Here is a 15,421-nt window from a genome sequence, read left to right on the forward strand (position 1 = left end):
ATGAATCAAGAAATGAAAAATATCAATGAGATTGATCTATCCCTGTTTCATTTCATGCATTATTTTCCAATTCGTTTATAGATCTGGAGGTTATTAGCCTTGACTAAGATTTACCTCTTCATTCTCTTTGATTGATTTATTTAAAAAGGTTTCAATATCTTTTTGAGTCAAACAATTTGGCGCCGTCTGTGGGGATTTCTTAGTGAAAACATCCTAGTCTCCTCCAGATCGAAAACAGAAAACACAATCACTCACCGAGAAGAACGGTAAGCGAATCTCACACACCAGCCTAGATCATGGTGCTATATACAAACAGGAGTTGCAACCAACATCATCCCCCTCACGACGGGCAGCCCATGAACCAGTCAAAACAAGCCTGGCCCGCACTGAATCAAGGCACAAAAAGGAAGGGAAAGAGAACCGAATACGGTTACCAAACTCAGAAAACACCATCATCGTCAACTATCAGAGCGTCAAGCAGAGCAAGTAAAGCCACCGATCCACCTTCGTTCACCAACTCATCAGATCGCGATAAGGAGGATATCATCCTAACCCCCCTTCTGCTGATTGCCCAAACAAGAACGTAACCGTAGCACGGGCGAGCAAGCAAGGAAACGTCCCAACTGAAGAATAGGAAATTATTACAGAACCACTGAAATATCGTCCACCAGACAAACCCGACGCCTTGGAAGTAATACACTTCGAACGAAAGATGTCCCAAGAAAGCCTTCCTGAGGACTTAAACATCAGGCCGACAGGGAGGAACCCCCCCGAGGTCAAAGCATAATTCATCGTCCCACCCGCCAATGACATCTCAAAATCGGGGAACGAAAATGTTAGACGGGAAAACTCCAATATATGTATGAAACGAGTGCGAGCTAAATAGCAGCGTTTCCTGCCCTCCGGTATCACGCTCACTGACGCAAGCAAAATTAAACAGATTGGGACTCATCCCTGAAGTCCCTACGGGCGGAGTGACTCGCTAATCCACACAGTACCCCGAGATGACTAACGACGAGGCCAAGTATGAAGCTGTGGTTGCAGAGTTGAAATTAGCCCTTAAACATGGCACTCGACGACTCGCCCTCCATTGCGACTTCCAACTCGTAACGAATCAAGTCACTGGGACTTTCCAAATCAAAAAATAGAGACTACAGAAGTACCAGTCAGAAATTCACAAACTGCTACGAATGCCACCTCGATCGGATACCCAGGGCGCAGAATATCGCAGCGGATGGTCTCGCCAAGCTAGCGGCAGCCACCAGAAATATCAAGGAAAACCCTTCTCCATTCCTCGATGGACCAGGTCGAGGTACATTCTATAAACCTAAACTCGGGACTGGCACAACCGTATCGTAACACCTTTGCAGAAGAAGCACACGAGGGGCACTATGGCGCCTATACGGGAAACCGTGCTCTTGTCAGATGTCTCGTTCGCGAAGGATACTACTGGCCTACCATGAAAGAAGAAGTCGCAGATTGTATCAGGAAATGTGAGCAGTGCCAAAAATACGCCCCTATGATACACCAAACAGGAGCTCTTGCATTTCGTCACTTCGCCATGGCCATTCATAAAGCGAAGGATAGATATTGTCGGACCCCTCCCAGCAGGGCGAGGTAAGGTACACCCCCTTTTGGATTTTAACTGACTATCTTTCTAAGTGGGTGGAAGCAGGTGCATACACTCAAATACGTGATCAAGAAGTTATGGCGTTCATACGAAAAAACATAATTTGCCGCTTCGGCATTCCCGAAGAGGTTAGCTGTGATAACGGACCTCAGTTCGTCGGAAAGAAAACAACCGAGTTTTTTTTAAAAAAAAAATGTTGCACCTCTCAAATACTCCCACTTCTGAAAAGAGGTGCCTCCCAAGTCGTACTCTTTTTCCCTCATCCGGGTTTTGTCCCAATCGGATTTTCTCGGTGAAGTTTTTACTGAGGCGGCAAGAGAGACGCCTCGAAGTCCAAAGTGTTGTTCATCACTCCGCCCATCGACACGATCTCCAGGCCGAGTAATGAAGGGACTGGGTATAGATAGCCAAATCTCCATTGTACGTACAAAGTCAGCACGTGTTTCCTACAAGAATATAATCAAAATCTCCAATGTATGAATGAAACTAGCATTCACGATACTCCAACAAATCTTCAATGTATGAATGAAACTAGCATCCATGATACTCCAACGAACAGAATAGAGCGCCACCCTTACGACGGGATACTACTTCGACGCCAGCTCGAAAGTAACATCCCAATGGCTAAGGCCATCGATTAAGAGAAAAGTTCGACCTCGACCGAACAACGACGGGTTAATATTTCGACGAAAGATCGAAATAACACCCTTAAGGCCAAGGGCCTCCCCCAAAAAGAAGAGTTCAACCACGATCGAACAACGATGGGTTAATATTTCGACGAAAGATCGAAATAACACCCTTAAGGCCAAGGGTCTCCGCCAAAAAGAAGAGTTCGACCTCGATCGAACAACGACGGGTTAATATTTCAACGAAAGATCGAAATAACACCCTTAAGGCCAAGTGCCTCCACCAAAAAGAAGAGTTCGACCTCGATCGAACAATGACAGACGCACATTTTGATAAGAATCCGAAATAATACCCCTAAGACCGAAAGCCGTCGCCGAAGATAACCGGGACTCGCAACGGGATGATACCTTGATATAAGCTCGAAAATAAAATCCCTATGGCTAAGGCCGCTATTAGAAAGAGAATTCGATACCATTCGGACGTTGATAGATTAGCACCTCAATACGAGGTGAAAAATACCGTCCCATCAACTAAAGCCGTCATCATGGCTCTACTCAAACCGAGCGACCTTGAAATCCCCTAAGAAGCGGGAGGTCAGCATGCAGAAATCTACTTTGCATCAAATTTACGAAAAGCAAAACAGGAAAAGGAGTATAGAAGGCGTGTAACAATAAAAAAAATCCTCTCCATACAAAGCTACTGCGCAAACAACCACAAATTACCTACAACTTAAATCAACGGAGTCCAAGAAAAGAACAATAAACAACAATAAAAGACAAAAAAGAGGAAGAGAAACAAAGATAGCAATTCTTTCATTCGGCACCTTCTCTAGGAGATCCTTCCTCATTACCCGCACCCTCATCAGCTTCTGGCGTTGCAGAGTCATATCCATAGTTTACATGAGCCTCCCGTGCCTTCGCCCGTGCTCCTTCATATGCGGCCTCAGTAACTTTGCCCGCCTCCCACAAACTCTTGTAGATGTCCCGTTGGGATTCGGCATGAACCCAAAGCTCGTGCAAATGACGAGGAGCAGCGACGGAGGAAGATTCGGCTTGAGCCAACAGTTTCTCCTTTTCGGCCTCAAGAGCAGCGACCCGGTCCGCTAGGGTCGATGCCTCTCGGTCGATCTAGCCAATGCGCTCCTCAAGCCTCGCCTCCCTCAACGTAGCCGTCGCCCTCTCCGATTCCTGCTCGGATTAGAGGACGCGGATGGTGTTCTCTAAAGCCGCAGTCCTCGCCAAAGCCGATGACCAAGCACTCTCAATACTTTCCAAACCGGAAACTTTTCTTTCCAACTCAGTCAACTTTCCCATCCACTCCACGCTTATCGCCTCGACCCCGATGAAGTTCTGATCCATCTCTGATTGCATAGACCTCAACTTCTCCTGAAGATGTTCGCACTCTGCAGCAACCCCTTTACCCAGCTCAAGCTCTTCATCCTTGGCACGAAGTTGCTCCTCGAGTACACTACTCCTGCGGATAGCCTCAAATCAGTTGCTGGTCCCTCTTCTCCAACTCCTTGCCAAGGGATCGAGCATCAGGGTTCGCCCTCAGCCGCTCATGCATCTCACGGCACTTATTGCGATAGCGCCGATATTTCCTCAGCATCGTCAGGAAAATCTTGGCTCGAGTATCAGCTCTGTGAGCACTCTCAATCTCCACCATGTACGTTTAAAAAAGAGAGAGAGAGAAAAAGGGGGGCTAAGGCCAGGCCGGCAAGAAAACGAAAGGAACATAAAAGGAAAGTGAAACGTACCCTCAAGCCCATAGCGGCTACTTCGTGCATCAAATCAATATCAGGAACGTTTCGGAGAGCCGCACTCTCGGTGGCGGAGCACAAGAGGTCAAACTGCGGCACCAGGTCCTCCGTATCGCCCAAATGGTTGATGTCCGACGAAATCTCTAGAATACGGGAAGGCCCTTGTGACGACCCGGCCGGTCGTCTTAAGAATTAACGCCCCGATCCCCTATTAAATGCTTCCCCTAAGTTCATTTCTTCTATTTTGGTTTGCCGGGACGTTCGGTGTTGAGTTTCCGAGAGTTTTGGGACACTTAGTCCCTAAATGAGAGCTTAAGTGTTGAAAAGTGGTCCGTAGTCGAAACAGTGTGAAGACGACCTCGGAATGGAAATATGATGATTTCGTTAGCTCCGCTAGGTGATTTCGGGGTTGGGAGCGTGTTCGGAATGTATTTTGGAAGTCCGTAGCTCATTTAGGCTTGAAATGCCGAAGTTTGAATTTTTGAAGTTTTCGGTCCGATAGTGAGTTTTTGATCCGAGGGTCGGATTGGAATTCCGGAAGTTGCAGTAGCTCCGTCATGTCATTTGGGATGTGTGTGCAAAATTTCAGGTCATTCGGACGTATTTTGGTTAGGTTTTTGATCGAAAGCGTGTTTTGATGAAATTTGAAGTTCTTAGACTCAAATTCTTGATTAATTCGAGTTTCCGGCTTTGTTTTAGGTGGTTTAGGGATTGGTGCAAGTTTGAATGATGTTATAGGATATGTCAGTAGGTTTGGTTGAGGTCCCGGGGGCCTCGAGTGTATTTCGGATGCTCAACGGGTCATTTTCTCCTATTTTTGAACTGCTGTTGCTGCTTTTGGTATCCCTTCTTCGCGTTCGCGAGCTTCCCTTCGCGTTCGCGAAGGCTTAATTGTCCACCTGGGAAATTTCCTCTTCGCGTTCGCGTAACCCCTCCCGCGTTCGCGAAGCCCAGCTTGTTTCTTCATCGCGTTCGCGTAGACTTTCACGATTTCGCGTATCTATGCCAGTTCGTTCTTCACGTTCGCGAACGCTTCCACGTGTTCGCGTAGAGCGAATTCCGGACCTCGATATTTTCCTCCATCGCATTCGCGTTCCGTTTGTCGCGTTCGCACAGGTTCGTCAGCCCAGGCCTTCGCGTTCGCGGTCTGCCCCTCGGGATCGCTAAGGGCATTTTTTGGGCAGCTCATATTTTCTTCTTCGCGAACGCGAGCATACCTCCGCGTTCGCAATGCATAAAGGACCTAGGCAGTATTAAATAACTCAAAACCGAGGGTTAGCCATTTTTATCAAAACACAAGCTTGGGAGCTCGGATTTGGGAGCAATTTCGAGGGGTTTTCGAGGGTAACGATTGGGTAACGATTCTCTACCCTCTTATGCTTAAAACCCACTAATCTAATCACGAATTCTTCCTTAATTTTGGATTTTTGAATGAAAAATGGGGAAAACTTTATAGACCAAACTGTTGAGTTTTGAGTGGGTGTTTGACCTCCAATTTGGGAGATTTTTATATGGTTAGACTCGTGAGAGTACGAGGGTTCTGAAAATGTGAAAATTATCCGATTCCGAGACGTTGGCCTGAGGGGCATTTTGGTCATTTTACCTAATTTCGCGTCTTGTCTTTGAATTTAATAGTAGAATTAGTTGCTTGAGATGTTATTTACGATATGTAATTGAATTGAATAGATTTGGGCCATTTGGAGTCGGATACTCGTGGCAAAAGTGTGATTTCGAGTTGATTTTTGGAGCCGGTTCGAGGTAAGTGGCTTGTCTAACCTTGTGTGGGGGACCTTTCCCCTTCGGATATGATATTTGGTAATTGAGTGCCTTGTACGTGAGGTGACGAGCGTGTACTTGAGCTAATTGTTGAAAAATCCGATTTTTACTTAAGATATTGAGACTGAGTTTCCTTCATATTTGCCTTGTTTTACTTATAATTATAACTTGTGTTAGATTAGAAAAACATGTTTAGTTGATTTAACTTTCCTAATTGTTTAAGTTTCCTTGACTGTACTACGTGAAGCATGCTAGGCTAGTATTACCTGATGCTTGTCTTTTGTACTTCAATTCTGAATATCTTCTGGTTGAGGTTGCGCATTTACATTGTGACTACGGATGTGGGATTCCGGTAGCTCTCCCCCCTTGTTTGTTTACTTTGGGACTGCGGGTTAGATTACCGATAGATCCCCCTGCCTATTTACTTTGGGACTGCGGGTTAGATTCCCGATAGATCCCCTTGCCTATTTACTTTGGGACTTTGGGTTAGATTCCCGATAGATCCCCCTGCCTATTTACTTTGGGACTGCGGGTTAGATTCCCGATAGATCCCCCTGCACATTGATAGTTGGACTACGGGACGGTATCCCTGGAGATCCTTCGGATATACACATATGATGGACTACGGGACGGTATCCCGGGAGATCCACTGGACAGTTGAGAAAAAGACTACAGGACGGTATCCTGGGAGATCCTCATTGTTACCATTGGTATTGAGCTGTACTTATTCTGTGTTTGCTCTGTTCTTTGTGTATTTGTTATTGCTTTGTTTAGTCTGTCTTATTCCACTGCTGTACTCACTGTTACTGCCTATTTTCATACTATTGATTTATATTATATTGTTTGACTTTAGTAGGGCCATGACCTTCCTCGTCACTACCCAACCGAGGTTAGGCTTGGCACTTACTGGGTACCGTTGTGGTGTACTCATGCCCTTCTTGCGCATGTTTTTCATGTGTAGATCCAGGTACCTCCACTCAGGCGCACTATCCTTGAGGCGGGGAGAGCTACAGAGACTTCGAGGTATATCTGTAGCGTCTGCAGACCAAAAAGTCTCCTTCCTTATTCTATCTGTAGTGTTTAGATTCTATCATACTTTTGATGTAGACATTCTGGAGATTAGAGCATTTACAGTATTTCTATTAGCCTATTGTTCCCGTAAGTTTCCGGGTTTTGGGATGGTGTTGTAGACTTCCGCATTTCCTTTGAGTTGTATAGGCCGAGCGGCCTTATATGCAGTTATTATTTTGATATATTCAGTTCTAATTAATTATTCCACAAGTTAGGTTGTTATTTCCGCATTGTTAGGCTTACCTAGTTATAGGGACTAGGTGCCATCACGACATGTTCACGGAGGGCGAAATGGGGTCGTGACCAGCATATCTTCTATTATAAAGATGCGCCGAACTCACCGTGCACGTGATGAGGTTTCCATCGCCACTCTGTTGTCCATGGCCACTCCTTCCGGTAGCGAGGATGTAGCGGTGGAGGAGGGTGATAGTTTCCCCACCGTGGAGGAGATACTCCCAAGAAATCCTATGTTCAGGAACGATTTCCACAAGGAGCCTGCTCCTTCCCCTGTTCCGGCGATCTTAGAGACCGGTCCAACTCACATAAATGAACTCTGGTCTACGTACAATATTCCTCCTTATGTCGAGATGGTTCCAGCTGGGGAGGACCTCGTGGAGGTCCACAGACCGGGATATTGTGCTTTTTACGTGTATCCTATTGTGATCGGTCACACCCTCCCTCTCCTTCCGCTGGCGGATGAGTTCTGTTGATTCTACGAAATCTGCCCGGCGCAGCTGTTTCCGTATACTTATAAGATTTTTCTGGTGCTGACGAAGTATGCGGAGTTGGCTGGGTGTGAGGTTGGTATTCACCACCTTTTACATTTATTTTCCCCGAGTTTTCACAGGGGTACCATGATATACCTGCGACATCGTGGGACCAGGGGGTTGGTGGTTGGAATGGACGACAGGCCAAGCCGAAAGTTTTGGCACAAATATTTCTTCATCAAAATGGAGCATTTGGTATCGGACCCCGCTGGATTTCCAGAGCAGTGGAATCACAACCGTAGGTGTTGGCAGCGCACGCATGTTGTTTACTTTCGTTCTTTCTAATTTTTATTTACCTATGACTTTTCTGTGTAGCTGAAAGACGTGCACCCTTTCCCGCCGTCGGCATTGAGGATTGGGTAGCTCGCGTGTTACCTTACATGGTGGGTACTCGAGATTGGCCTGCCTTCCTCAAACGCTTTGGGCTGAAAGTTTCTTTTGGTAAGGGTTCCTTTCGCTCTGACCTTCGGTTGTTTGTCGTCATTTATTGATACGACCTCTTTGTGGTGATAGGTCGTAGGTTTTCAAAGAAGAAGGCTCCGGTCCCGGCATTTCGCCAGGTCGTCGCATCGACGGGGATGCAATTTACCTTAGATGAGTCCGTCCGAGGAGGTCGTACTCAAATTGTACCAACAAGGGACTCCCCTTATGAAATCGTTGTACGGGATGAGATCTCTTCTCGGCCTGTCTACCACCTCGTGGATGATCCTTCCAACGGGGATGAATCACCGTCGAGGAAAAGGAGGAGGGTGGAGCTTGGAAGGCCATCGCCACCGATCTTGAAAAGAAAAGAGTTGTTACTTAGGGAGTGGCTTCCTTACCTTGGTCAGGTACAAGGGCCGTTTTTATGGCGGATGCCATTTTGGCGGGGAGATCCCCTAGGGACGAAGGGGCATATCAAGGCGGGGGATCTGTACGATCTGCTGAGGGTGGTGCGTCGTCTTCTGTCGGAGGATGTGGAGTGGTGCATGCCGAGGATGACGTTTCAGGTTCGGACGTCGACCCAGAAGATGTGCGGGCTTTCTTGGAACGACATACTCGCGTAGAAGTGTGGACGGAGGGTCCTGACCGACACATCGTCATTCCCGTGGATTATGACTTGCTGGCGAATTCCGAGCAGGCAGCATCGGCGTTTGCCCATATGTGCGCTGCTTTCGAGAGTACAACGCTTAAGGCGATGAGTGACGCAGAGCTATCGCCGAGTATTTCCACTTACAAGTTACATGGCTCTAATCCAACACCTATAGTTAACGTATATTATTGATCCCACCATAACCCTTTCATGGTAAGTTTGACATGATTGGTTGCATATATATGTGACTGAATAGCTAGCTTTTGTTCAAAAGAATCGCATAGTTGAGGACTTAGCTAAAGTCTAAGTGGACGTTTGGACATCAGAGTTGTGAATTTCAATAAAAGCGAAAAAAGAAAATTTAAGTTAAAAATGGTATTTAGAAATTGGAGTTGCGTTTGGACATGAATACAAACTAGAGTTGTTTTTGAATTTTTGTGAGCGGTTTAGAATGAAAATTGTGAAAATAACTTTTTGGAGGTTTACGAATTCCGAAAAAATTCGGAATTCAACTTTAAGTTGGATTTGGAATGTTCATGGCCAAACACTGATTCCGAAAAAAAGTAAAACAAAAATAGGAAAAAGCTAATTTTTTTTTTTTTGGTTTTTTCATTTAAAATCTGACACTGTCAATTGTGTATGACGATTGAAAGTACGACGTAGACGAAAAAAGTTAAAGACTTCATATACTCCCAGTTTAAAATTGTTTAACTTGGAGAGAAGAAAGAACAATAAAATGTAAAAATGATATCATGTCGTGTGAATCTCTGTCATCACCCAATCTAGACTTTTCTATGATGCAGTTTTAACTACGCATTGTAATAACAGAGTACAGAATTTGGTTCTTGGTATGAAACATTTGATTTCTGAAATTAAATTCTGCAATAATATTTTGTACCGAATAAAATGTGAAAGAATGAATACATTGTTTGAGCAAATAATTGCTAAATCAATCAATAATAACTTAATGGGGTGAATCTTAGTTGAGCTTAATAAATGCTAGATCAAATAGAACGAAAGTCTAATACAACGAGAAGATTTTAGTAAGGCTAATCAGTAAACACTACAACAATATGCATCTATATCTATAGATTCTTAGCTACGAATGTAAAAAACGTGGCTATTACCGAATATTAGCCACAAAAATTATAATTTGGTAGCTTTTCACAATTTCGTAAAATTTCTTAGCTACACAAGTTAAACTGACAAAGCTAATTTCTCATTTTTGCTATAGTTTCTAACTATCGTGGCAATAGCTGCCAAAATAGCTACAAATTTATTGCTACTCTAAAGATTTATAGCTAATTATTTTGCCACGTGATTGGAGTTGTTATAGCAATAAAGTATTTTTTGCCACAATAATTTATGTCATTCAAAATCATGTAGCTAAATGAACATCTTTGCTTCAATTTATAAACTCTGTGGTAGTAGTTAGCTTAATAGCTACAACTAATTATCATGACAAAATGATATAGCCACGAATTCAAATAGCTACAATAAGTGGTGTAGCTAATTCTAAGCTTTTACTATGAATTTAAAATCGCTGTAGCAATTGTAATCTTTTAGCCATGATACACGTGTTTGAACATAATTTTATAGCTAAAAGAATGATCTTGCTTCAAAATGATATAGCTACCAACTTAGAGACAAAAAACTTTCGTAGCAAAGTATAATCTTTTTTTTTGGTAATTAAATTTTTTATTAATCACCAGAATATTTACAAGTAATGAACCATAGCACGACTACAACCCAGTCTGCTATCTAACTATGGGACTGAAAAAATAACATTTTCTACTAGACTAACTAAATACAAAACTGTTGAACCGTTTCTTTAATTCTAGTAGGAGCTCGGACATTACACACATATGCTATTTTCCTCACCAATTGTTCTGCCCTCCTTGATCTCTTTTCGAATCTACGTTGATTCCTTTCGATCCATATTGCATGCACCCATTCTGTATATACCATCTTGAATACCTGGTATGCAAAATATAATCTTTATCATGCACTTGCAGTAATTTCAAAAATAGTACTAACATAACTAAAGTTTCATAGTTAGATGCATAATTATAGCAATATTCATGTATATGTGCTTCCCGGTAGATTTCTACATTCGTCAAATCAATACAGAACTTATTTCGATAATCTATTGTTCTAACAAAAAAATTGGCAAGTTTCCCATAGATTTGGCTGAAACTTGACAAAAGAGTTTTTGAAGTTCAATTGAAAAATAATTTGTTGAAACTGAAATTGTATTTGGACATGCATTTTACTTAAAAAAAATATTAAAGTTTTGTAATTGGAGAAAAGTTCCAATGAAAATAGGTCAAAACTAGTTTTTTTGGAACTTTTCCTTCAATTTTTTTTTTTTTCACAAATTGATTAAATTTCATGAACAAAAAATATTTTTAATTTCTTTTTTAAAAAAATAATTATAATCTATGTCCAAATGGGAGCCTAATATTTAGAGTGAAAATAAAATTTCCTGGTGATTCAGAAGTAGAAAAAGAAAGGTAACCAATTGTGTTGACTATGAAGAAGAAAAAGTGTAAGGACAAGAGGACGTACTCCTTCCCATTTCTCACGCGGAAAATGTGCAGTTGTCGAATTATTTAAAGCATCAAATAATGGTTGTATACGGCCGAATTAACTGAGCGACAATTTGGTTGCAAGGGAACACTCTGGGTTAAATTTTTTCTCCTTTTTATCTCTATTCACCTCCCCAATCCTATTAAAAGATTTTCTGATAAGAGACTACATAATGTAGAAAATATTGTTGAATGATATATCTTTCCACTTATTAAGAGCACTCTTCCTAATAATACTTCACAAATAGTGGCGTATCACCATAATTTCATCAACCTTGTACGTTGTAACTAGATAATCCATCAACATACACCTTATAGAAAATAACATTTGAACTCATTTAAAGTATAATTATCAACACAACACTATTAAATACTAATTCATATTCAGTCAAAATAATTCAATATATTAAATTAAATAATAAATTTAGTAAAAGAATAAATAATTAAACATCATCTCCCAAGCAAATAAAGAAAAGCTTTAACATTAAATGAGTATAAACAAATATGCATATAAGACTTCTAAATATTTAGAGTAACAAATCTTCGTCATCGGTTTCAGGTTCTGATTCGATGTCTTCAATAATATCATCAGCTAAGGTAACATTAGTGCTGATAACATCAAGATCATTTCTTCTCCAATACATAAAGTCTTCATCTTCCTTAAATGTACAAGAGAAATCTTGAGCATCTTGTTGAAAAGTTTCTTCATTGACAGTACCATCAGTAAAGTAAGAAGAATGACCATTCAAGACAATTGACCAATTGGGATGAAGATTATCCCTGACATAAAAAACTTGTTCTGCTTGAGATGCAAGCACGAATGGTTCATTTGTTGCTAACTTTCGGTTAGTATTGACGCTAACAAAGTCATTGCCAATTTTATTCAGGTTATCACATAAAACAGTTAGGACTACAAAGACGGGAAGAACAATAAAATTCCTACAGCAGCACCCACCATACAACCATAAACACTCAAAAGATAAACTAAACTAAACTATAAGTATGACAAATTGAATAAAAAATACAGTGAAAACTTACTCGATGAAAAAACCAATTATCGAAGTTCATGTCACTATTACTCTGCTCGTACTCCCTGTTTAAAAATAAAAATAATAATTGAGAAAAAGCTAACAAAATCAAATTGCAATGTACAATACTATAAAGAAATATACCGTAAAAATGGTTGAACTTCTTCACAATTTCTCAAAACATAAAGATGAGTTTGTTTTCGCTCAAACTCTTTAAGATTTCTAGATGTATCTTTTAACAAAGGGCAACCTTTTTGTTCAAATATTGACAATCCACAGTATGACTCAACACGATCATCTTTATTATTTTTTCCCACTCGATTATACCCTTTTTCACTTCCATGTAAATACCTTGAACAAAATATAAGACTTCTTCAACAATATAACCTTCTGCAATAGATCCTTCAGATTGACTTCTATTGCGAACATAACATTTCAGTTTGCGCAAGAATCTACATAATATAGCATTCAGTTAAACGCTTAGCATGAAAAATTAACAAGCCACATAAAATTAAACCGAAATTATAAAATACAAAACATACCGCTCTATTGTGTACATCCATCTGTATTGTACAGGTCCAGCAAGCTTAGCCTCTCTTGGAAGATAAATGACCAAGTGCACCATAATATCAAAAAATGTTGGCAAAAATATTTTTTCTATTTTTCTCAATGTAATTGGAATTTGAGTTGCAAGTTGATCCAACATATCAACTCTTACAGTTTTTGAACATAATTCTCTAAAGAAAATACTTAGCTCGGTAATAGCATCATAGACATGGTTTGGTAGGACTCCGCGGATTGCAAAAGGGAGCAATTGTTCCAAAAGAAGATGAGAGTCATGACTCTTCATTCCAAAAATTTTACGATCCTCTAACTTTACACACCGTGATAAATTGGAAGAATATCCATCTGGAACCTTAATAGTTTTCAAGAACTTGCATACTTTAGACTTCTCATTTGGTGATAAAGTATAGCTTGCTGCTGGATAATACCACTTTCCATCTCTTTGAGTTGGATGCAAATCTTTTCTTATACCCATTTCCTTCAAATTACGACGAGCATTCAAATTATCTTTCATTTTTCCTTCCATATCTAATAGTGTCCCAATAATATTGTCACACACATTTTTTTCAATATGCATGACGTCTAAATTGTGGCGTATTAGATTATTTTTCCAATAAGGAAGTTTGAAAAAGATGCTTTTCTTCCTCCAATTATGAATGCCTTTACTTTTTTCGTATCTTTTTCTCTTTTGGGTCTTTCCATATTTAGTGTCTTCCATGCTATCCAACTGATTTAAAATATCATCTCCAGAAAGAATTTTTGGAGCAGGTCTTCTTTCTACTTCCCCATTAAAATCATGTTTATTTTCCCGCCATTTATGATTAGGCGATAAAAACCTACGAGCACCCATGTAAGAAAACTTACAATCATACTTTAATCGAGTAGACGGAGTCTCTTTGTTGCATGAAGGGCAAGCCAAAGCTCCCTTTGTGCTCCATCCAGACAAGTAGGCATAAGCTGGAAAATTATTTATAGTCCATAAGAGTGCTGCTCGCATACAAAAGTTCTCCTTTCTCGAAGCATCATATGTATTGACTCCATTATACCACAATTCTTGCAACTCATCCACCAAAGGTTCTAAGTATACATCAATATCATTTCCAGGAGCTTTAGGGCCAGGTATCAACAAAGATAAGAAGCAATATGGTTGCTTCATGCACATCCAAGGGGGTAGGTTATACACAGTAATAATTACTGGCCAAGTGCTATGAGAAACACTTAAATTGCCGAAAGGATTTATTCCATCAGATGCTAATCCAAGTCTAGCATTACGAGGATCTCTGGCAAAGCCCGGGTTAGATGTATCAAAATATTTCCGTACATCTGAGTCGGTTGGATGTCTAAGAACCCCATCTTTCAAACGTTGATCATGATGCCATGTCATGTCTGAAGTTATTTCTGATGACGTAAACAACCTTTGCAATTTTGGTTTCAAAGGAAAGTAACGCAAAACTTTTCGAGGAATTTTGCTCCCACTCTTTTCTGTATTAGCCCCATTAGCTTTTTGACCTTCTCTTGATTTCCACCTAGACTCGCCACAAACCAAGCAAGATTCAGCTTTTGCATTATGTTTCCAAAACAGCACACAATATTTTTCGCAAGCATGTATTTTTTCATAACGAAGACCTAAACTTCGAATCACTTTTTTTGCTCCATAGAATGATTCCGATAAAGTTTCACCAGAAGGAAGTGCTCGTTTAATTAACTTCATTATGCAGTCAGTTGCTTTATCACTAAATCCATAAAGGCACTTAATTTGAAACAACTCCACAATCATTGACAACTTGGAGAATTTCTCGCAACCAGAATAAAGTTGTTGTGCAACATCCTCCAGTAATTTGAAAAATTCCGAAACTGGTTCAGAAGGATCAACCCCACCAGAATAATTCGTGATATCAGGGCCAGTAGCATCATAAATCATTTCAAATATATCATCACCTTTTCCTTTTCTTACTTCCTCTTGTCTTACTTCATTATTGTTAGTGATTTTCTCTTTGGCTGCAAATTCTCCATGGAAAAGCCAGCGAGTGTACCCCTTGACTATCCCAAAAATTATTAAATGTTCCTTTACTTCGTCTCTAGTTTTGTGAAAAATGTTGTTGCATTTTTTACAAGGGCAAGGAATTTTACCTTCTGGTTCTGTGTGCTTAAAAGCAAATTGAAGAAAATCTTCAACTCCTTTTAAATACACATCGCTCAATCTATCGTTACAGCGCATCCAAGACTTGTCCATTTCAAAATTTCCTACAAAGAAAAATAAAATAATATCAAGATGCTTAAAAAAAAAAAGATCAATTAACCATGGTTATACAATTTAGAGGTCAATTTTGCTACATTCAGAAAGCTCAATGTGCAATTTGAAAGATAAATGTAACTGAACTTATCAGTTACTCACTTATATATCTTGAAACAGGAAGCAACTCTTACACAGGATGATTGTGATGATGAAAAACTAGAAGGTATTATGCACTGGATGAAAGAATCTATAGAAATTGCCACTAAAATCACCTTAGAATTATCGGGTCGATTTTCGTGTACT

At 40.6% G+C, this 15,421-nt stretch overlaps 1 protein-coding gene across 1 annotated transcript; it reads right to left on the reverse strand.

Annotated features, from left to right (window-relative positions):
* Positions 1–11,817: 11,817 nt before the first annotated feature.
* Positions 11,818–15,115, reverse strand: LOC109208376. Its single transcript, XM_019371484.1, has 5 exons — positions 12,861–15,115; positions 12,670–12,770; positions 12,463–12,568; positions 12,316–12,383; positions 11,818–12,200 (listed from the first exon to the last, which is right to left on the reverse strand). Exons 1-5 carry the CDS (start codon positions 15,113–15,115, stop codon positions 11,818–11,820), a joined length of 2,913 nt encoding a protein of 970 aa, XP_019227029.1.
* Between the last annotated feature and the right edge of the window lie 306 nt (positions 15,116–15,421).

The sequence above is a fragment of the Nicotiana attenuata genome, unplaced genomic scaffold (genome assembly GCF_001879085.1).
Source record: "Nicotiana attenuata strain UT unplaced genomic scaffold, NIATTr2, whole genome shotgun sequence".
In the NCBI taxonomy this organism is placed as follows: Eukaryota; Viridiplantae; Streptophyta; class Magnoliopsida; order Solanales; family Solanaceae; genus Nicotiana; species Nicotiana attenuata.

What these genes read in the sequence shown, in the direction of transcription:
- LOC109208376 (XM_019371484.1), bottom strand. Translation starts at nt 15,115, where the DNA reads ATGGACAAGTCTTGGATGCGCTGTAACGATAGATTGAGCGATGTGTAT. An exon ending in AGTCTTATATTTTGTTCAAG is followed by an intron (nt 12,569 to 12,669) that starts GTATTTACATGG and finishes TTGAACAAAAAG; the next exon opens with GTTGCCCTTTGTTAAAAGAT. An exon ending in GAAGTTCAACCATTTTTACG is followed by an intron (nt 12,384 to 12,462) that starts GTATATTTCTTT and finishes ATTTTTAAACAG; the next exon opens with GGAGTACGAGCAGAGTAATA.